The sequence below is a fragment of the Lacerta agilis genome, chromosome 14 (genome assembly GCF_009819535.1).
Source record: "Lacerta agilis isolate rLacAgi1 chromosome 14, rLacAgi1.pri, whole genome shotgun sequence".
NCBI classification, from domain to species: domain Eukaryota; kingdom Metazoa; phylum Chordata; class Lepidosauria; order Squamata; family Lacertidae; genus Lacerta; species Lacerta agilis.
Window position 1 is genome coordinate 12,964,474 of NC_046325.1, and position 23,254 is coordinate 12,987,727.

The 23,254-nt window shown below is 50.2% G+C and overlaps 1 protein-coding gene across 1 annotated transcript; it reads right to left on the reverse strand.

The window, feature by feature from the left end:
* Positions 1-1,412: 1,412 nt before the first annotated feature.
* On the reverse strand, positions 1,413-22,972 carry LOC117057510 (zinc finger protein 208-like). The gene is made up of 5 exons (XM_033168358.1): positions 21,154-22,972; positions 11,789-11,868; positions 10,551-10,743; positions 7,297-7,413; positions 1,413-6,134 (listed from the first exon to the last, which is right to left on the reverse strand). Exons 1-5 carry the CDS (start codon positions 22,970-22,972, stop codon positions 2,845-2,847), a joined length of 5,499 nt encoding a protein of 1,832 aa, XP_033024249.1. The 3' UTR covers positions 1,413-2,844.
* Between the last annotated feature and the right edge of the window lie 282 nt (positions 22,973-23,254).

Here is a 23,254-nt window from a genome sequence, read left to right on the forward strand (position 1 = left end):
CATATTCGGTGGGGGACGGGGAGATGAGATGTTTGCCCTGAGTTACAAAAGATGAGTGCTTAAGGCTACAATCCGGCACACACTTCCTTAGGAGTAAACCCTCCACTGAACAAAGCGGGGCTTACTTCTGAGTAGACAGGCCTAGGATTGCGCTGTTGGAAACAAAGAGGACAGCCCCAGCAAATAAGACTGGGGAGGAACGGAAGGTGATGAGGTCGAAGGAAAGGGTGGAGGGAGACACAAGGAAAAGTATCGATTGAATTAACACTCAATTATATCCTGCTCAGGAGATGCAGAAAGCTTCCAGTTGTCTCTCATCCAAGCCAGGGGCAGTTGAAGGTTCATTTGACCAGCCTTCACAGGGCACCTCATTCTCCGTGTCACAAAGGATTCTGGGACACACAAGTCTTCTGTTCTGCATCTGGGCTCTGCACGAGAAACCAAGGTTTGCATGCTGCTTCAGAGATGCCTTTTGAGCCGGTCCACCTAAGGCAGCTACTAAGCCTGACTGTACAATCGTGCAGGTCCCTGGTGGAGCCACACGGCAGGCCCACGAGATCTCCGCGGTGCTACAACAACAGGCAACCCACACGTACAAACAACGGTTCAAAGGGCGCCCCTCTTCATTGGAAGTTCAGAAAGTAGCAAGAACGATGCATTGCTCCCCTGCTTATCTAGAGTAGCCCCATTTAACCGTAGAGCGAACAGGCCAGGAGCTGTGGGTGGTTTAGAGGAGCTTCAGTCTCAATGCCAAGCAGCACCATGTGTGAACTGGCTAGTTCTATGCAGCAGCAGTGGGGAACCTCTGGCCCTCCTGATATTGCTGGACTACGTCTCACATCAGCCCCAGTATGAATGGCCAATTGTCCATGGGAGTCGTAGTCCCAACAACATCCGGATAACCAAAGCTTCCCCACCCTTGCTCTACATTTTCCAAGGTGGTTCTTGCACACAGTGCTGGAATCTACCCGTGTCATGGGTCTCATTCTCCATGCTACTAAGCTCTCCGTCTTACTATGGGTATCATGTGGCCATGAGTTCCACCTGACGCAAGCAGACAATTTTTCTGCTTTGTCAAGGGATCGCGCCTCAGCTCATCTGAATTGGTGAGGTAGATGCCAGCACCGGAAAAGAAGTATAAAATCAAAGCTGTGCCAGGATAAGGGAGATCTGTCTGTCTGTTTGCTTGCTTGTTTGAAATGTATTAGGATAAACCTAACAGCACATTCCCACTCAGAAGTGAGCCCCACTGAATTAAATGGGCCCTGCTCCCGGGTAAAGGAAGTCTAGAAACCTAGCCAGATGGGCGGGGTATAAATAATAAATTATTATTATTATTATAAGATTGCAAACAAGTAAGAAAAGGATTCATAGCTATGAACAGCATTCAGAGATTCAGAAAATGTGTTTTCGTCTAGATGGGGCAAGTTAAGAGTCTGCTGCCATATATTTCCTGTGTCAGGGAGTTCCACAGATTATGTTTGTCTTTGAGGATTATTACTTTATCAACTCTACAGCACTTTCTATGGGCAAAGACCTCGACGTGGTCCAACCTGGATTGGTGAGGTAGACGTTGGCACTGAATGACTAAGCAAACCTAAAATGTACAGGCATGGGGAGTATTTTTTGTGTGTTTTTAAATCTAACTAGGAACCCCCTCTCCCCACAGAAAAAGAAATACAACCAGTAGAAGTCAGAGATACATTGAGGGTGCAGAAATATGGAAAACCTGCTTCACTTAAGATGTGCCAAGTACATCCTATTTATTCACAGACGTACACAGGAGCCCATTTCTGATCATCAGTGTTTTCACCTGAAATCAGGCAGGATGGAAGAGTAGAAATGTGAGGTTGGGGGAAAGCTGGTGGGAAGGAGGAGACAGGCTGCCTACGAAATATCCTGGTTTACCTGATGCCATGTCATGGAAGGAGGAAACAAACTCACATTCAAAGACCTAAAACCACCCTCAGCATCATACTAAGTGTGGTCAGAACAGAGAAGCAACCACATGCGGGAGGCAGGAGGAGATACAGAACGTACCCCAATGAGCCATTCCAGTATGTTGTATTTTCAGGTGATTTATAAAAACACAAAACCTCCCATCTCACCTTATTTCACAAAATCTGTCTGCATTGGAATAGCTCTTATAGGAAATACAAAATAATAATAATGGAGGGGGAGAAAGATGGACTTTGGAAACTAGCCCTCCCACCAGTTACAGAAACACACACACAGAGAAAGCCTTCCACTTTTTGTACAAGGCCACCTGCTGCCAGCTCCTGGCTAATTCCATGTTTTAAACGGGGAGAGGCCTAAGCTGAAGCTATCAAGGTGTTGCTAGGACTTCAGTTCCCATCAGCCCCAGCAGGCATGGCCAGCGGTCAGGAATGATGGGAGCTGTAGTCCAGCAACATCTGGAAGGCCTCAAGATTAGCTACCCTTCAAAGAGACTTGAGCTCATCTGATTCAGAGGGGAAACCAGGGAGGAACGAAGGAAAAAATACCTGAAAAGGAAGAGCCACTGTGTATTTTGCTGGTGAAGAACCTCGAGGGTTTCCCCAACTTACATTGTTTGCTGCAGCACCTCCCGTTTCGATTCTGCGCATCTGCACAGACCCCCACCCTAATAATAATAATAATAATAATGTCCGTAGTATCTTCTTTCCATCAAGGGCATGTCTCCAACCCTGGGCAGACCAAGTTGCCCCAGTTTACCCCTATGTACACCCCACTCTTAGCTTTGACGATCGAACAGGGGGTGGGGAGTGTGACACAAGACAGAGCACCGCAGGTCACACCTGCCTGGTACTGACCAAATCCCACCGAAGACAATACCCCAGGGCTTCAGGGCTGCTCTGCCGTGTGGTTCTGGAGGTGCTGCAGCAATATCGAGCTGTTCCGGGAGATCTTCCCAGGTTCAGAGTGCCCAAAGTATCTGCCCTTCTCCTGCTGCCCATGGCGCTGGCCCAGCACTCCCCCGGCACCCGAGGCTTTCCCCAAATCAAGGTGGAAGTAGGGCTCCGTGGTCTGCAAAGGGTCTCCTAGACTCTGCTTCCCGTCCCCACCACGATCCTTCAGCCGCAGCGAGGCACCCCTTTCGGAGACGTGGTTTTCCCTCTGCAAAAGGACAGCCGAGATCTCTGTGAAGCTCTCCCCGAATTCCAGGGGGCTCCCGGGGTCCCTCTCCTTGCCGCGATTGTTCCTCGTTGGCGGCGGCTGCCGCACGGCTCTGGCTTTCTGTACTGTGTGTTCCATCTGGTGCCGGATCAGAGCCAGCCTCTCCGGGAAGCCCCTCCCACACTCGAGGCACTTCAGCAGCTGCCCCTTCGTGTGGCCAGCCTGGTGGCACGACAAGCCGCCGGCATCCGCAAAGCTCTGCTCGCAGTCGTGGCACTTGTAGGGCTTGGTGCTTGAGTGGCGGATGAGGGCAGCCATTTCGGTGGAGACCGGAGGAGGTCTGTCGGCGGGAGAAGCTCTCTTCTGCAGTGGAGCCGCAGCCAAGCTATCTTTAAGCGAGCTGTCACCCAAGGTGCCCAGACCAGGCTCTTCTTCGGGTGGGGTTTGTGAGGCGAGAGCTAGGCTGTCCTGGAGGCCCAGCCCACCCGAACACGCCTCCTCTTCTTCAGGGATGCTCTCAGGTGTGACACTGTCCAGAGTCTGAGCTTTCGGGTGGATTCTCTGGTGCAAAGTAGGCCTCAAGTGGTCACTAAAGGGCTGTTTGTCCAGTGGGACACTCTTGTGGGGGCTGGACACCACCTTTTCATTGGAGGGCTGGTCACCAGAGAATATTTTACGGGCTGTGGTAAAACCTGTGTCAGCAGGCTCCTCCATGGGATCGCTCAGTTGTGTTACAGGATCTGAGTCGGCCCGAGGAGGTTCTCTGGATTCAAGACGCCCGTGCATTTCGTCCCCCAAGCTCTTCTGGTGGAGCGAGAGGCCTTCACAGTCCTCAAAGGCCTGGCCACACTCCACACACTTCTCGCAGGCGTGTTCCCCCTGGTGCCGAGTGAAGGCCAAAAGGCCCTCAAAGCTCTGCTCGCACTGGGGACATTTGTACAAATCCCCTTCCATATGGGTCATTCGATGGCGGGAGAGGGCTGCGCCATCGGCAAAGGCCTGTTCACACTTGGAGCAGGCATGAGGCCTCCGCCGGTGGCTCTGCTGGTGGTACCCCAGGGCCGAACTGTCCTTGCAGCCTTCCCCACGCTCCAGACAGCCCCACAATGCTTCCCCCTCCTGACGCGGCACGAGAGCCATCCCGACAGCAAAGCTCTCCCTGGAATCCACACGCGCCGGCATCTTCTGGGATCCCGGGCCAAACAGGAGCTTGGAGTCGTCCTTGCACCTCCCGCTCTCCTCGTGCTCCTCGAGTGCCTGGCTGTCGACAAAGCTCTCTCCGCATGCGCCGCAGATGTGCAGCGAGTGTGCTTCTTGGTGCTGCACCAAGGCCAAGCGATCCTTGCAGTTCTGTCCGCAGACGCCACATATCCAAGATTCATGGTTCTCCTGATGACGGGCTAAGGCTCCCGAGTCCCCAAAGCTCCTCCCACATTCGGTACAGATGTAAGACGTGTGGCTTTCCTGGTGCTGAGCTAACTTGGCGCCATCTTGGTAGCTCTCCCCACATATGTTGCAGACGAGGGAAACGTTGCCTTTCTGGTGCTGCACGAGTCCGGCTGCATCTTTGCACTCCGGCCCGCACATGGCGCAAGTGGCTCCGCTCTCCGGGTGCGATGCCGGCACATGGCTTTCCCCACAGGTTTTCCCCAGGCCCTCTGGCTCTCTGACACCCCCTTTGCCGCTGCATTTCCCGTCCTGCTGCTGGTGGTGGTGGCACTGCAGCTCCTCCTCCTGGGCGAAGCGCTGTCCACAGCCGTGGCAGACGTGGGGCCGCTCCTCCATGTGGATGCGCTGGTGGGTGATGAGGTTGGAGCTCTGGGAGAAGCGCCGCCCACACTCCTCGCAGTGGTAGGGCCGCTCGCCCGTGTGCGTCCGCCGGTGCTGCGTGAGGTGGGAGCTGCGGACGAAGGCCTTGCCGCAGTCGGGGCAGGCGTAGGGCTTCTCCCCCGTGTGGATGCGCTGGTGGCGGATGAGGGTGGAGCTCATGCCGAAGCACTTGCCGCAGTCGGCGCAGCGGTAGGGCTTCTCGCCCCGGTGGATGCGCGAGTGCAGCGTGAGGTTGGAGGCCAGCGAGAAGCTCTGCCCGCACTCCCCGCAGGCGTAGGGGCGGCTCTCGCTGTGGCAGCGCCGGTGCCGCTCCAGCGCCGAGCTGAGCCCAAAGGTCTTGCCGCAGTCGGCGCAGCGGTACGGCTCCACCCCCATGTGCAGGCGCTGGTGCTTGACCAGGGTGGCGCCGTGGCCGAAGCGCTTGCCGCACTCCTGGCACTGGTAAGGCTTCTCGCCCGAGTGCGTCCGCTGGTGCTGGATGAGCTCCGAGCTCTGGATGAAAGTCTTGCCGCAGTCGTTGCAGCGGAAGGGCTTCTCCCCGGCGTGGATCTTGCGGTGCTTGACCAGGTTGGCACTCTGGGTGAAGCCCTTGCCGCACTCGTCGCATTTGAAGGGCCGTTCGCCCGTGTGTGTGATCTGGTGCTGGATGAGGTCCGAGGAGCGGTAGAAGCTTTTCGGGCACTCCGGGCAGCGGTAGGGCTTCTCCCCCGTGTGGCTGCGCTGGTGTTTGATGAGGTTGGTGCTCTGGGAGAAGGCCTTGCCGCACTCCCGGCACACGTAGGGCTTCTCCCCGGTGTGGGTCCGCTGGTGCTGGGCCAGGTTGGAGCTCCAGGAAAAGGCCTTGCCGCAGTCGCCGCAGACGTAGGGCTTCTCGCCCGTGTGCGTCCGCCGGTGCTGCACCAGGTGGGAGCTCTGGGTGAAGGACTTGCCGCAGTCGGCGCACGTGTTGGGGCGCTCGCCTGTGTGGATGCGCCGGTGGCGCACCAGCTTCGACCACTGGCTGAACGTCTTCCCGCACTCGCCGCAGGGGTATGGGCGCTCCCCCTTCCCGCGTTGCGGAGGGGCCGCAGTCGGCGAGTCGTCATCTCCGACGCGGCCTCTGGGCTCCATACATAAGATGCCCTCTTCCTCCTCCTCCTCCTCTTCCTCCTCCACCCCCTTTAAGGGCTCCATCTTCTCAGCATCACCTGGCAAAGAGGCAAAGAAGGAAGAAGGAATCAGAAACAGGGAGGTCTCAAATAACCTGAAACAGACAGAAACTTTAATCTGCTAGAGCTCATCTGTGCAAAGGTTTGGGAGACCATCCAAGAAAAGCAATGCTCCCTCCATCCACACAGGATTCCCTTCAACATACAAAGCAGCCTCAGAGTACAGGCCCATCTAAAGGTAAAGGTAAAAAAGGTAAAGGTAAAGGACGCCTGGACAGTTAAGTCCAGTCAAAGGCGACTATGGGGTTGCGGCGCCCGTCTCACTTTCAGGCCAAGGGAGCTGGCGTTTATCCACAGACAGCTTTCCGGGTCATGTGGCCAGCATGACTAAGCCGCTTCTGGCGCAACGAAACACCCGAGACGGAAACCAGAGCGCATGGAAATGCCGTTTACCTTCCCGCCGCAGCGGTACCTATTTATCTACTTGCACTGGCGTGCTTTCGAACTGCTAGGCTGGCAGGAGCTGGGACAGAGCAACAGGAGCTCACTCTGTTGCGGGGATTCGAACAGCCAACCTTCCATTTGGCAAGCTCAACAAGGCTCAGTGGTTTAGACCACAGCGCCACCCGCGTCCCTACAAGCCCGTCCATCCCATTTCCAGCCACCCTGGAACTGAGCTTGTTCCCCAGTACCGTTCTGTTTTGGGGAGACCCCGTGGACTTGGTTCTGCATCAGCTCAAGGGTTTAAACTAATCACCCATTTGGAAGCTAGGAAGGGTATTTTCCTCCCCAGCCCAGACAAGTTATTAAATGGGGAAGCTTTCGTTTTATCTTCTACTTGTTGCATGCTAATTGATATCTAATGAATACCTCCCACGCAGACTGCTTGCCCCCATGCAGCTTCCTAGACACACACAAACCCACCAACCGGCTGGGCTTTTGGGTCCCATTAGGGCTTCATGCACTTGAGTTAATTATGGATGTTGCTGTTTAATTCATCAAGTCATTCGTCGCCATTTAATACGCTGCCTTTAATTAATATGTCTTTTGGTTGTAAAGGACTTGAAACATTCTTGAATTATGAGCGGTATCTAAATGTTGTTGCTCTTAAATGAACACCGATTCTACATGAGAGGGATGGTGATATGGACTTTATATCCCCACGTTTCAAGACAAGTCTTTCCGGTTTCATCTTTCCCACCTGCATGAGTGATTCTCAGGGTCTCCTCTTCCTCCGAAGTTCCAGGTCTGTCAGGATCGCTTGCCTCCTTTGTTCCATCCATGTGGGATGCTGCGGCAGGAGCATTTTCTAGGGGACCTGCAGACCCAAGAGTGAAAAACAACAGGCTAATTCCATGTGCCTTACCAGAGATGCTGAAAAATCTCCTTTCTATCAGGTTCAACAGCACTAAGCCGTATCAGTCGCTTTCAGGCCGTGTGCTGGGGAATCCTGCGGTTCCTCTACTTAACAGGAGATCAATACCAGTGGACAAGCTCCCCTGAAAGGCAGCTCGCTCCTTGGTGCCAATCATCCCCTGATCACAGAGAGCTGCAAGCAAACAAGAGGGTTTGGAACTCGCTCCTGCAGCATTGATGGCCAACTTGAGGTGGATTTTAAAGAGGATTAGACAAATTCACCGAGAAGGTTATGAATGGCTGGGAGCCATGATGAGCTCTGCCCTGTCTCCATGGTAAGAGGCAGCAATTCTTCTGAATACCACAGGAGGGAAGAGGGCTCTTGTGTTTGGGTCCTGCTTGCGGGTTTCCCACAAGCATCTGGTTGGCCACTGTGAGAAGAGAACGGGGTGCTGGACTAACATGGGTCCCTGGCCTGATCCAGCAGTGCTCTCCCCACAAGCAGGACATAATTGCATTCTCCCCATAAGCAGGATGTAATTGCACTCTCCCCATAAACAGGATGTAATTGCCATCTCCCCATAAACAGGACGTAATTGCACTCTCCCCATAAGCAGGACGTAATTGCACTCTCCCCATAAGCAGGACGTAATTGCACTCTCCCCATAAACAGGACGTAATTGCACTCTCCCCATAAACAGGACATAATTGCACTCTCCCCATAAGCAGGACGTAATTGCACTCTCCCCATAAGCAGGATGTAATTGCACTCTCCCCATAAGCAGGACGTAATTGCACTCTCCCCATAAGCAGGACGTAATTGCACTCTCCCCATAAATAGGATGTAATTGCACTCTCCCCATAAGCAGGATGTAATTGCACTCTCCCCATAAGCAGGACATAATTGCACTCTCCCCATAAACAGGACGTAATTGCACTCTCCCCATAAATAGGATGTAATTGCACTCTCCCCATAAGCAGGACGTAATTGCATTATCCCACCTGAAATTCTCTCAAGACTGATCCTGCAGGTAACATGTTGCCAGCATAGCTACTGGCATGATTTTGGCATCTACGGGCACGTCTTTAAAAACAAAAAGTTACATGCACCGCCCAAAAAAGAAAGAGACTGGGGAACGTTAGCTCCATAGGTGATACCCACTACCCATCATCCTGTTCTCTGCCAGCCCAGCCAATAGAGATGGGGCACCATGGACTGAACATTCCTCAGTCCAAGCGATTCCTGGCTCTCCAGTTGCTAACCAAAAAGGGGGTGGAGTGGCAGCTGTGGCAACGGCTCGCTCAGGGTGGTTCAAAAATATACAATACAGCGATGCACACAATATAGCATTCTCACCTCCTGTTGGTTCCACTATAGCACAGCAGCATGCAAAAAGCTTTTTTTATATATATTGATAAATATAGATATATATCCAGAATGTAAAGCAAACAGCTAACCTAACGCTCATGTGATTCTTTGCCCCATCAGTCTAACCCAGGAACAACGGCACAGTCAAGCAGACATTGCTTGGGACAATTTCTTTGAGATTTGTTGGCCCTGTTCCAAGCCCTTATCACAAAGACGCCGACAAGCAAAGGGACCCAGCGCAGCAGAGGGTCTGTGCAAAACAGGGAAGCCACAAAGGACCCAAACAGCTCTACCACCTTAGCAAAGACATGCATGCCAGGGACAGGTCCTGCTTCCGCCTTTGTCTGCTTTGAAACTCAGCCTTGGCAGCTGGGAACTGCCAGCAAACGCCTCCACTCGAGAGAGGGCCAAGTCCAGATCCAAAGTCCTCACTACCTGGTTCCTTAGTGCCTGCAAGCGCCACGTGCTCTTAATTTACGCTGCCCTCGCGATGGGGACTTGCCCCAATTTGCAAAGGGGGGGAAAGGAGGGAGAGAGAAAAATAATCATCCATATAATTCAGGGAAGTGGGCAGATTCCAAACGGGTGGCAGGTATGAACAAGACACTTTAGCGCTGAAGGTGAAGGCCACATCCGAACAGTACATTTAAAGCACTGCTATACCACTTTAAACAGTCCCCACACCCCGAATCCTGGGAACTGTCATTTGTTAAGGGTGCTGAGAATTGATAGGGGGCCCCTGTTGTGGCGCTGTGGGTTAAACCACAGAGTCTAGGGCTTGCTGATCAGAAGGTTGGCGGTTCGAATCCCTACCATGGGGTGAGCTCCCGTTGCTCGGTCCCAGCTCCTGCCCACCTAGCAGTTTGAAAGCATGTCAAAGTGCAAGTAGATAAATAGGGACCGCTCCAGCGGGAAGGTAAATGGTGTTTCCGTGTGCTGCTCTGGTTCGCCAGAAACGGCTTTGTCATGCTGGCCACATGACCCAGAAGCTGTCTGCGGACAAACGCCGGCTCTCTCGGCCTATAAAGCGAGATGAGCGCCGCAACCCCAGAGTCGGACACGACTGGACCTGATGGTCAGGGGCCCCTTTACCTTTACCCTGTTCTCCTCACAGAAGTGCCATTCTTTTTGCGTCAGACTCTTAGTTTGTTACCATGAGTGGGGTGCATTGTTTATTCTGGCCCAGGCAGTTCTGCAGGGCCCCGAGCCAAGGTCTTGCCCAGCCCTGCTGGATTCCCCATCCCCACACACAAGATCTTTTGCAGCTGGCAATGCCAGCCGTTGAGCCTGGGACCCCGGCTGCATGCAAAACACTCGCTTTGCCACTGGGCAGTGGGCAGCTGGCTGAGCCAGAGATCGGCTACATCTTAACCGCTCGCCCTGGCAGATCTTGCCATAGTGTTGCTCCTTACTCAGGAATAAGTCCCACTGGACACGGTGGCACTTCCTTCTGCGTAAACAAAGTTTAGGATTGTGCTGCACAGGTTTATCTCAGCTAAAGAGTTGTGCGATGGGCTTCACAAATGTCCAAAGAGCTCCCTTTCATTTTTTTTAATTAAAAAACAAGGAACCTGTGGCCCTCTGGAAACTGTTGAACTACTGTAATTCTGGCTGACCGCATGGGCTATCCCTGTATATACTCTGAAATGCATTGGTCACTGAGTTTTACTGCTGATCTCATGTTAATGCAAAACTTATTAATGAAAACTACCGGTACTATCCATACAAACCTGCCCGAGTTCTGAGATCTTCAGGGGAGACTCCTCTCTCGGTTCCATCACTCTCACGGTCAGCAGGGCCTTCTTGGTGGCTGCTCCCAGACTTTGGAACTCCCTTCCTAGAGACGTCGGACTGGCTTCCTCCTTGTCCTTCTGCCAGCAGGTGAAGACTTTCTTGCTCCAACAAGTGTTTGGGAACAGACTGCTTTTAATAAGGGGGTCGGTACCGTGCTGTTTTTGTTGCAACTGTCTGTATGCTTTTAATATATCTTAAGAGAGAAAGAGAGTTTTAATTATGCTAATGTTTAATTGTTTTTCATGATTCCCCCCCCCCCATATGTTTTAGCTGTTCTTATTTTATCTGTAGCCCATGCAGAGTCCCTGGCAGGGGAAATGGCAGGGTATAAACAAATATAACTATCATTTTTATTATTTGGGGAAAGCAACAGAAGAATTGTACAAGAAAGAACAGTGGACTATACAGAGTTAGGGGGTTAATAGATGATGATTCACAGCTAAGGAGCAGGAAAGGTTGTGTCCCTTCTTTTGGCATGCGACACCCACCTACCCACCCAAGTGTTAGCACCCCACACTGTGGTTCTCTGTCCGCAACTGCTTCAGAAGACACACAAACGCTCCACACCGGCGATATTTCACAAAGCTTAATGCAGAATAAATGCCACTTCCCCTTGTTCTCATGGTTAGAACCAACAACGCAGATCAGCAACGCTTCTTCATCTACTAAATGTGCCTTGCCGAGCAAATACGAAAACCCCTCTCTCAGGCTGCAATCCTGTGCACGCGTACTTTGGAGTAAACCGCGGTGGAACCCGAGGGCTAGGATCGCGTCGCTAACTCCCCTCCCCAGGCTACGGCAAGGAGATCGAAGTGATTTGAAGTACAACGCTGCCGATCTCCCGGTGCCAACCATCTCCTACACTAAATAATGACTTATGTTTTGATCCTTTGCAAAAAACAATAATAAATCCCTGCATTTGGCCTGTCCACAAAACCGCCAACTCCAACCCCCGTCTCTTTTGTTTGCAAAATAAAAATAAAAAATAGAAATGCACCCATTTCCCAGCTCTTGCAAGACACCCTAAAACTCACCATTGCAGCTGCCGCTGCCTCAGAGGTCTGATGCTCTGGGGAGATCTTGCCCTACACGGGGACCCCCCCTCCCCATAAAGCCAGGGGAGCCCCCCGCCCCGAGCTGCCTGTGCACTGCAGTAACCCCTGTCTCCGCTCACCAGCCACCAGGGCTCAGGGTGACTGGGAGGGAGCGAGTCAGAGGAAGTTCCCTCCTCTGCACGGTCCCCCTCTTCCGCCGCTTGCAGGCAGGGAATGGAAAGGAGAAAGAGAAGGCATTCTCTATGGTGGTTAACCATTTCAATTTAAAGAGGCACATGGCCGGGACAGGGGCTCCTGCCTGGCTTGCTTTCTGGGACGGAGCAGGCTCAGGGAGGAATCCCTTGGCTGCAGCTCCGGGAAGGCGCATTGCGCTGCGCCCTCGTGGGCGCATTCGATTTCCAAGCAGCGCAGTGGATTTGGGGAACCAGGATTCCCAGATCAGCTCGGCGCTCCTCTGCAAAGCGTTCCAGAACAATAAGCACCGGGAGCCAAGATGCCCCAACCCCCTTCCTCTTTTTTGTCTATAAATTTTAGTAAGTCTTCTGTTTTACAATTTAAGATACTCGTTTTCCTTAAGACATCAATGACTTAACATTCTTCCCTTTCCATGGTTCATTTTACACATCATAAATCCCTGCATATTTTACCAAAAACTATACCATTCAGTATTCCATTATTGCATCCATCAAAACTGATTTACGCTGTTGGATTTATCTTACTGCTGCCAGCGTTTTCAGCTATACACAATTATTTCCCATATATTCAATAAACGTTATCCAATCTTCTTTGAACGTATGTTCTTCGCGTTCTCTTCTACGTGTTAAGTCTCTGAGTTGTGCATATATTTCTCTCTACTTTTTACAGATGCAAAGGACTCGTTCACAAAGCTTTAATACCTCCTCGGGCGAGATATTTAATTTGTGGTCCTTCTTTTCCATCTGGCTCGAGAAAGCTGCTCCTGTTGGATTTCTGGCTGCCGCGGGGAACTTGGGTGGGAGGTGGCAGCCGTATTGTGGGAAAGGGCAAGAGGTTGAAAGCTGCCCACCGCCAGAGAGAGTGAGAGAGACTCCTAAGGGTGTGGAAGCAGTTTGTGGTTCTTCTTGGAATTAGCACGGTGTTTCCCCGGGCTAATGAAGAAATTATTTTTTAATCAAGCAATCAGACCAACACACGCACTCCTTGAGTGCGTTTAATTGTTTAATTAGCCGGTAGGCAGCCTTGCTTGCTCACTGTAGTCAGGCAGGTTGATTTAAACGATGACAGCTGGGATTCCCCAGACCAAAAGACAAAATCCACAGATTTCCTTTGAACATAACTTTGCCCCTGTTCCATGTGCAAAATGAAGACATCACGTGCGCAAAGCAGGGTCTTTATTGCAATTGCCCCCAAGATTTGGGAAGCTTTTAATTTCTGGTGTTTCATTGTGTTTTTATATTCTGTTGGAAGCCTGCCCAGAGTGGCTGGGGCAACCCAAATGGGCGGGGTATAAGTAATAAATTTATTAAGATGATTATTATTAACCTCCTGGCATTGGGTGGTGTCATTGGCACCAATCTGTTCTTGTTGGTCTTGTGTGTTCTGATCATATTTTAATCTGTTTTATTCTTGTTACATCTGTTTAGTTTACCGTGATTGTTATGACTACTGCTATTAATTATAATTTCAATTTATTACCTGCTCTTCATCCTCAGGCCCCTCGGGGGGGGGGGATTACAATTTAAAACACAACATTAACAACAGCCTAAAGACTTACCGTTAAAAAAATGGAACCACAAAACATAGGGTGGGTCCTGAAAATATATACCTCACGTATCAAAGGCCAAGGTAAAGAGATGCATCTTCAGCTTTCGCCCCAAACTGTATAAAGAAGTTGCCGGATGGCTGCACCTCTGTGGGGAGGGAGTTCCACAACTTAGGGGCTGCCACAGAGAAGGCCCTCTCCAGGCCCACCACCACCACCCTGAGCTTCTGAGGGTGGCAGAACCACCAAGAGGGCGCCCCCCCTCTGCTAATCTTAACATCCATGAGGAGTTTTATGGAAGAAGGTGGACTTTTAGGTATATGGGGACAGTCACGGATTCACAGAAGCCATCCCAGTTTCTGATTTCATGCTGGAATGTCTGGCTTTTCCTTAGGGCGCCCCTTCATCAGAGAAATGTTGGAGGGTATGGAGTTATCCAACCCCCGAGCCATCTGAAGGCAGCCCTGTACAGTATAGGGAGGTTTTTTTTTAATGTTTAATGTTTTATATATGTTGGAAGCCACCCAGAGTGGCTGGGGCAACTGAGTCAGATGGGTGGGATATAATTTATTATTATTATTATTATTATTATTATTATTATTATTATTATTATTATTATTATTATTGAATCCGACATCCCTATTTTCATTGGAGAAATGTTGGAGGGTATGGAACACCTTGAATTTGGCCCAGAATCGAACTGGCAACCAACACAACTGTTCTAAAACAGAGGTTGCCTGTGATATAAATGGAAACCCAGCAGGTGATCTGCCCACTGTTATTTGGACCAATGGGCGTTTCTGAGTCACCTTCAAGGGCAGCCCCACAGAGCACATTGCAGTAATCCAACCTGGACGTTACCAGAGCAAAGTGTACAGCGGCCAAGTTGTTTGTAGCCAAAGGGGCCATAGCTGCTGAACCAGCCATAGTTGGGAAAGGGGGGTCCTAGCCAACGCCACCTGAGCCCCCAGTGACAGTGGGGAATCTAGGGAATCCCCCGTAGTTGTATGGCCAGGTGGCAACAGCAGCCAGGGATGCTTTCAAACAACTTTGGCTGGGGAGCCAGTTGCTTTCTTTCTCAGAGAAGGCATATATGGCTTTGGCCATAGCCCGGCTGAATTACTGCAACATGCTAAATGTCTTTTAAAAGCATTCTGAAAATTCAGCTCGTGCAAAATGCTAGTTTGGGCCAGTTTTTCGGGTGTCATGACTGTCTCACCTTCAGTGGCTCCCAGGCAGTTTCCCAGCTCAATTCCAAGTGCTGGTTATGGCCTTAACAGTGCAAATGGTTTGACACCAGGTAGAAGGTAAAAAGGTAAAAGGACCCCTGGACGGTTACATCCAGTCAAAGGCGATTATGGGGTGTGGCGCTCATCTCGCTTTCAGGCCGAGGGAGCCGGCGTTTGTCCACAGACAGCTTTCTGGTCATGTGGCCAGCATCACTAAACTGCTTCTGGCGCAACAGAACACTGACAGAAACCAAAGCGCATGGAAACGCCATTTACCTTCCCATCACACCTATTTACCGGTATCTACTTGCACTGGTGTGCTTTCGAACTAGGTTGGCAGGAGCTGGAACAGAGCAACGGGAGCTCACTCCATCGCAGGGATTCGAACCTCCGACCCTCTGATCGGCAAGCCCAAGAGGGTCAGTGGTTTAGACCACAGCGCCACCTCCAGTCAGACCTCTGGTCAGACCTCACCTGGAATACTGTGTCCAGTTCTGGGCACCACAGTTCAAGAAGGATACTGACAAGCTGGAACGTGTCCAGAAGAGGGCAACCAAAATGGTCAAAGGCCTGGAAACGATGCCTTATGAGGAACGGCTTAGGGAGCTGGGTATGTTTAGCCTGGAGAAGAGAAGGTTAAGGGGTGATATGATAGCCATGTTCAAATACATAAAAGGATGTCATATAGAGGAGGGTGAAAGGTTGTTTTCTGCTGCTCCAGAGAAGCGGACACGGAGCAATGGATTCAAACTACAAAAAAGAAGATTCCACCTAAACATTAGGAAGAACTTCCTGACAGTGAGAGCTGTTCGGCAGTGGAATTTGCTACCAAGGAGTGTGGTGGAGTCTCCTTCTTTGGGGGTCTTTAAGCAGAGGCTTGACAGCCATCTGTCAGGAATGCTTTGATGGTGTTTCCTGCTTGGCAGGGGGTTGGACTGGATGGCCCTTGTGGTCTCTTCCAACTCTATGATTCTATGATTCCTTCTATGCGATCCTACTCACTTGCTGAAGACCTCAGCGGAGGTCTTTTACACCAGCTTCTTGTGCTCAGCATATATATAATAGTTTTTAATGTTATTTTTAAACCAACTTAGAGGTAGAAAAGCAGGTCAATAAATAGATGAATGTAAAGAACTAGCAGAGGTCAAGACCATCATGTCTGAAACTGAGTCTGGTTACACCCTTAAGAATAGGATAATAAATCATTCTATGGAAAGTGCATGAGACAATTGCTCACTTTGTTGGATATTAGGCTAGAACTGCAGGATGCAAGTCAGACAAATCAGATAGTGGAATATTTACACACGGTCTTGCTCTGTATTTAAGGCATAGTTGTCCACATACCACAAAGATTCATTGTAAAATTCAAGGTATAAAGATTAACATAGATACCCTCTTGTAACTAAAATGTGTATTGCTTTTGTAGCTGCATCCTAGCTGAAGGATGTGCATGCATACATCTCGGCTGATTATTAAAATCTAATTGAGACCAACGAAGCATGGAAAGGCTTATCGGCCCCTGCGAAGAAAACCCTTTTTGCATGTTCATATAGGGATAGCCAACATGGTGCCCTCCAGATGTTGAATTCCAGCTTCCATCAGCCACAAGCTGCATGGCTAATGGTCAGGAATGATGGGAGCTGTAGCCCACAAAATCTGGAGGGCTACCCATTACGAATTCATTGAAATACCTGTCGGGGGGGATAACTCCAGAGAAACCTTGCACTGTAGAGAACAAACCCAAAGTTTATGGAATAGGAGACCCCCAAGACTCAAACCGTGCAGAGACAGCAATCCCGAAGTTCAGTAAATAAGAGATGTATACCCAGGTGTGCCCATAAGTCTTTATTACAAGCAAGTGAAAGAGGCACAAACTGGTGAATGAGATAACTCAAGTTATGCTACATTCTTAATCAATGGATGTCTCTCATCCCTGGGGAACAGGAAGCTGAAGTCCATTCTGTTCCTTCTCAGGGTTTTCGCATCATCTTGAAAAAAGCTTGATTGCTCAAGTATCTGTGAAGGCGCGTTTCAGCCACTCTAGCTCTCCTGCTGTTCACAAGAGAGGTGTCTCCCTCTAGAAAGGGCTGCCCACCTTATTGAAAAGCTAATTCCTACCTCTCTGAGAGAAAGTGAGGCATTGACAGGCTCACAGCGCTGCCCTCTCTAACCCAGTTGGGCTCTCGGTTGCCTGTTCTGGAAACAGTGACAAAACACAGGAGAATCAGGCTAACTCTGCCGTTCCCAATATGGCGCCTGTGGGCACCACAGCACTCTCAAGCAACACCCTTGCTGCTCCCAGCTCTCTGCCGCTCCCAGTTCTCAGTGATTTTATCTTTTCTTGGGATTCGGTTTGTTGGAAGTTGTTGGGTTTTTGCAGACCGTCGCCTGCTTTTGTGGTTTTATTTGTTTACAGGTGTGTGCAGGCGTTCTACCTTTCGTCTGGAGGGGGTGTCATTATGAGGACTGCCGATTCTTCTTCTGTGAAATGGGCATTTTGTGCTGATGATTCAGGTTCATCATGGGCTAACCTATCACTCCCATTTTAGGTAGGTGTTCCCTGGGAGGCAGAGCTAGTTGGCATTCTAAAAGGAGGGGGAACAACCTTGAAAGTCAGTTGGGGGTTTGGCAGTTGGGGGTGGAGGATTAGAGAGAAAAAATGTGAGGTTAGGCTTTGGGGAATGGGAGGAAAGGTCATTACCATTGCTAGAAGGATGCAAGAAATATAACAAAGCTGAATTACATGAGAAGATTTGTACCAGTAATAACCCGAGATATCCATGTTTTCAAGTTACCTAATAAAGTTAAATGTGCTTAAACGTTCGTTGACTGTGGCAGTGTATCAGTACCTTAAGAGGTGTGACTAAGAGGAGAGAACAAAGCTTTCCTGTGGAAGAGGAAACAGTTTGCTTATTCTCCTGTCATACAGAGGGCTGGACAGTGAAGCCAAGTGTGCCACTTATTTGCCTAAAGTGAAGGCAAACTGCAGTAGTTGGGAACCCTGGTAGGGAGATCCCATAGGTGGCAAGAGGTTTTCAAACGTAGAGCCCTGAGGTACCCCAGAGACAACTCCCATATGAACACTGAAGGATTCATCCTAGTTGTCAGTGAAACCTAGGGAGAGTCACTGTTGGGGAAGTATTGAAAGGGGAGGGAATAGGATCCCTCACAGCCCCACCCCAAACTCTAACTAGTAGGATTCATTGCCTTTCTCAGACTTGGGGAAGAATGCCAGCCTTTCTCTTAAGAGCCTATTCTCTCAGAGGTACCCTTTCCTCCTGGTGTATGTCTTCCAGACAAAGCTGGAAGTAGAGAACAATGCTTCCTCACAACTTTTTGTCCTCGCCTCAAGGGCAGAGTGAAGAATAAAGGCCCTTCTTCCCAACCAGAAACAATTATGTTTATGTATTTGGCAAGAGGTGGGCACAGGGGTAGTTTTAACAGGTGCAGGGCATGTGGAAGATTTGCTTGCCAGAAAGCAACTATTTGGCAGAGAATAAAATAACTAAAGAGAAAAATTCAGAGACTAGTGCTTGGGATTTTTCCCTCCTAAAAGTGAAGGGTGAAAGAATGTTTAGAAGGCAGCAATTAAATGTAATTACCTCTGGAAAGCTGAAGATCAGTAGTTGAAACTCTTCCAAGCACCAATTACAACTAAAAAAACCACACACACACACACACACACACACACAAATCATTTACGCCAGCATTTCAAACAAAAGAAATCACTGGAGTGATTACCAATGTGTCCTTAAAATATATGTACTGAGTCCACAGTACATATTGGCCCAAATCCAGTTACTAGGCTTCCCCACCTATCTGGGAGTATAGGATACTGAACTCAATGGGATTTACTTCTGAATGACATTTAGAGGATTGCAGTGGAAATTCTACTAAAATCAATGCTGTGGATTAAGGGCGACGTAGCTCATGAGTCCCATTGAATGTGCAGGCCCAATCCTATTCATGTCTACTCAGACCGCATTCGCACAACACGTTTCAAGCACACTGTAATACTGCTTTAAACAGTTGTGGGTTCCCCCAAAGAATTCTGGGAGCTGCTGTTTGTTACGGGTGCCAAAAGTTGTTAGGGAACCCCCTATTCCCCTCACAGAGCTACAATTTCCAGAGATCCCTTGAAGAGGGTTTGTTTGTTAAAGGAGGGGAACGGGCAGCATCCTAGCAACTTTCAGGACGCTTAACAAACTACAGCTCCCAGCATTCTTTGGGGGAAGCCATGGCTGCTTAAAGTGGCATCGGAGCATTTTAAGTGTGCGGTTTGAATGTGAGGTAAGCTCCATTCAGTTCCAGAGAGACATGCGGCTGAATAGCGTACATATTTATTCAGAAGAGAACACAGCTAAGACCAACCACGCAGCCTGATACGGCAGTGATTCACAATTAGCTAAGTACCGCAGACCCCCTGTCTTTCAAAAGCAAAGCCACGGACCGCCTACTTTTGAAAAAAATGGTATTTCTATGGTAGTTTTTGTTAAGTGAATGGCGCCACGGACCCCTTGGGTGGGTTTCATGGACCCCCTGGCCCACCAACAGGGAGCCACTGCTATACAGAAATTAGCTGCACCAAGCCCAAATGAAATCAATAAGCCCACCAAAATCTCCCCAGGATCGAGCTGTCTTTAACAACTAAATTTAATTTGACAGGAACCGTTGGGTTGTATCCAATTATTAGTTATACCCAGAGTAGACTCAAAGAAATTAATGGGCATGATTAGGTCCATTAATTTCAGTGGGTTTGTTCTGAGCAGAATTTAGTTGGGGAGAATCCAACGTAGGGAAATTAATCAACAATACTAGAACAATTTAAAATGTACTCTTGCTTCTCTCCCGACTGTATAAAATAGTATTATACGTGTGTCCAGCCAAATTAGACATAATGTATTAATCATTCTAAAGACGTACACACAAGTCCCACTATCCAAATACAGGAAATCATTTGTTAGATGAGTATTTGCATAACAAGTCGACAATTTCCACTGATTCCTATGGGGAAATTTCTAATGTGTTCCCAACCATGGAACTTAAGAGTTCAAAATTACAAAAACAAAAACCAGGAAAACCCTCTGAAACCCTGCAAAAGGCAAATAAGGAATTGGGGGGGGGTGCTCTCTTATTTGTCTGGTTTCTCCCCCTTTCTCCCCCCCGGCCACCATGGTTTCTGGCAAAACGGCCACAGAACAGCAAAACACAAAAAAGTAAGGCTTGTTTAAGTCAACTTATATGTTTACAGTTCTACACACAGGTCTATCTAAATCTGCAGTGTGTATGGCAAGTCTGGGTACTAATTCCTCAAGTTTGGATAAGTGAATTTTCGTATGAGTATTTGGATAGCGGGACCTAAGTGTTCTTACATTTAGCTCTGAATGCCACTAACTACAGCAGTATAGAATAGAATAGAATCATAGAATCATAGAGTTGGAAGAGACCACAAGGGCCATCCAGTCCAACCCCCTGCCAAGCAGGAAACACCATCAAAGCATTCCTGACAGATGGCTGCCAAGCCTCCGCTTAAAGACCTCCAAAGAAGGAGACTCCACCACACTCCTTGGCAGCAAATTCCACGGCCGAACAGCTCTCACTGTCAGGAAGTTCTTCCTAATGTTTAGGTGGAATCTTCTTTCCAGTAGTTTGAATCCATTGCTCTGTGTCCGCTTCTCTGGAGCAGCAGAAAACAACCTTTCACCCTCCTCTAGCAGTAGTTTTCCATTTTCCTCAGCAATTTCCCCCTAAGTTAATTTAAAAAAAAATCAGAGGTTTTATATCTTGGAACAGGAATTAATTGGAGATGTCATGTCCTACTCATAGATGAAGTGCTCTAGAAGGGCCATGAAGAAATCAGTGGCTGTAAAATTGACAGGATTATTGGAGGAAAGAGTGCCTCCAAAGAGGAGCATTTCCCCTTCTGCCTCTTATATGCACGTTAATATTAGGGAGTATTTCTGGGGGGGGGGGGGAATGTTCCCTGTGGACAAACATACAAGAGGTTATGAGGAGAATATTTTTGTTTTCAATTTTCCACCCATTTAAAATGTCCCTCACATCTGGCCCAATCGCCTTCTCAATCCGGCCCATGGACGGTCAGGGAATCAGCGTGTTTTTACATGAGTAGAATGTGTCCTTTTATTTAAAATGCATCTCTGGGTTATTTGTGGGGCATAGGAATTCGTTCTTCTTTTTGCAAAATATAGTCCGGCCCCTCACAAGGTCTGAGGGACAGTGCATCGGCCCCCTGTTGATAAAGTTTGCTGACCCCTGCTCTACTACATGGGCCTGCTTTCTGCTGACCCTAATTTCCGTATTCACACCTTCTGTGATTCAAAATGGCCACCCCACTTATGAAACAGCTGCCCCACTCCCTCTGCCACACCATTCTCCAAAGCAATATTATGATGCTACAGGATTCTCTCCCCAGCTAAGTACCATTTTTGCCCCTCAGCCTCGTGCCAAATTAGTTACTCTCCATGTTCCACTGTGGAAGAACCATCCTCCGTTCAAGTCTCATTCCCTGCTGAAGGTACCAGCTTGTTCTTCATTGCTAATGTATCTGCTTCTCCTGCAAGACCAGCAGCAGCAGCTGAGGCCCCTCCCCTGAAATGCGCCTTTTGGTGCCGCGTGCGCTGCAGGAGGTATCGGAAGCGCTTCCCGCATTCCTGGCACGCGTACGGCAATTCCCCGGTGTGGATACGCTGGTGCTGCACGAGCGCCGAGCTCTGGCAGAAAGCCTTCTCGCAGCGTGGGCATTTGTACGGCCTCTCCCCGGTGTGAATGTGCCGGTGTTGCGACAGTGCCGAGCTGTGCCCAAAGCGGCACCCGCAATCCTCGCAAGGGTACGGCCTCTCGCCGGTGTGGACCCGCTGGTGCTGCAGCAGCTTGGAGCTCTGGGAGAAGCCGCGCCCGCAGTCCTCGCATCGGTACGGCCTCTCGCCGGCGTGGACCCTCTGGTGTTGTGCCATGTGCGAGCTCTGCCGGAAGCTCTTCCCGCAGTCGCTGCAGATGTAGAGGGTTTGGTGGCGGAGCCGCAAGGCCATCCCATTCTGGTGGGTCTTTTGATGTAGCGCCAAATGCGCCCGCTGGCTAAAGGCGCGCCCGCAATCCGGGCACTGAAAGGGGCGTTCGCCCGTGTGGACTCTGCGGTGCTGCAAGAAGTGCGAACTGACGCCGAAGGTCTTCCCGCAGTCCTGGCACTCGAAGGGCTTTTCTCCGGTGTGGACCCGCTGGTGGCGCAGCAGGGTGGAGCTGAGGCCAAAGGACTTGCCGCAGTCCAGGCACTCGTAAGGCTTCTCCCCGGTGTGGGTGACGTGGTGCTGGATCAGAGTGGAGCTGAGCGAGAAGGACTTGCCGCATTCCTTGCACCGGAAAGGGCGCTCCCCGGTGTGGGTCCGCTGGTGCTGGGTGAGGGAGGAGCTCTCGGAAAACGACTTGCCGCAGACGCGGCAGGCGAAAGGGCGTTCCCCGGTGTGCACCCGCCGGTGGTTCAGCAAGTTGGAGTTGCGGTTGAAGCACTTGCCGCAATCGGGGCATTTGTACGGTTTCTCTCCCGTGTGGATGATCTGGTGCTGGATGAGGGTGGAGCTGAGGGAAAAGGACTTTCCGCAGGTGCCGCAGTTGTAGGGCCTCTCCCCTGTGTGGACCCGCTGGTGCTGAATGAGGTTGGAGCTCCGGCCGAAGCACCTGCCGCAATCGGGGCACTTGAACGGCTTCTCGCCCGTGTGCGTCCGCTGGTGCTGGAGGAAGGTCGAGCCCCGGGTGAAGCATTTGCCGCAGGCGCCGCACTTATAGGGCTTCTCTCCGCTGTGGATGCGGCGGTGCTGGCCCAAGATGGAGCTGGTGCCAAAGTGTTTCCCACATTCGGGGCACCTGTATGGTTTGTCAGGCGCAGAAGGGGAAACCGGCGAGGTGGCTGCGAGGGACGATTCGCGGTTGACCTCCCGTTGACCAGTGCTAATGTCGAAGTCTCGGTCACCATCGCTGACATCCAAGCAGAGAACACGGTCCTCTCCATCGTCCGCATCAGAATCAAAGTCCTCCGTGGAATCTCCATCTGCTTCTCCCTCCACCTCTGGAGAGACACTTTGGGTTCCTTCCACATCTGTGTGGAAAGCTTGATTAGGGCTTCCACCCGTGTCTTGGTTAATGTCACCGTCTACGTCGGAAGACAAATCTTGGACACTCTCCTCATCTAGATAGACATGCAGATCATTCTCCCCATCTAAATCCCCATCGGCTTCTGGAGGATCATTCCAGTTGCTGCCACAAGTTTGCTTACACTCTGTATTTGAGTGTAACGTGATTATTTTTTCATCAACGTCCATCTCTGGGTGGGATCTCTGTTCTTCAGTGTCCAAGTCATCACGACATCTGCTACAGATGTCTTCTTTGGGTACATTTTGTAACCCAGCTTGGTATCTGGTATCCCCACCGCCTTCCAAACCATCGATAAGCTGTTTGATCTCATCACAGCATCTGCCCTCATAGCATCTCCCATACATACTGACTGAAACGCCCACGTTGCTGGGAATGTTGTGCAGTCACAGCTCTAGGATGACGTTCTTCATCACGTTGATGCTCCTCACCGAAAGACAGGCACAAGGTAC

What these genes read in the sequence shown, in the direction of transcription:
- LOC117057510 (XM_033168358.1), bottom strand. Translation starts at nt 22,972, where the DNA reads ATGGACGTTGATGAAAAAATAATCACGTTACACTCAAATACAGAGTGT. An exon ending in ACCCTGAGCCCTGGTGGCTG is followed by an intron (nt 10,744 to 11,788) that starts GTGAGCGGAGAC and finishes CCTTATTAAAAG; the next exon opens with CAGTCTGTTCCCAAACACTT. An exon ending in CCTGAGAATCACTCATGCAG is followed by an intron (nt 6,135 to 7,296) that starts GTGGGAAAGATG and finishes CCTCTTTGCCAG; the next exon opens with GTGATGCTGAGAAGATGGAG.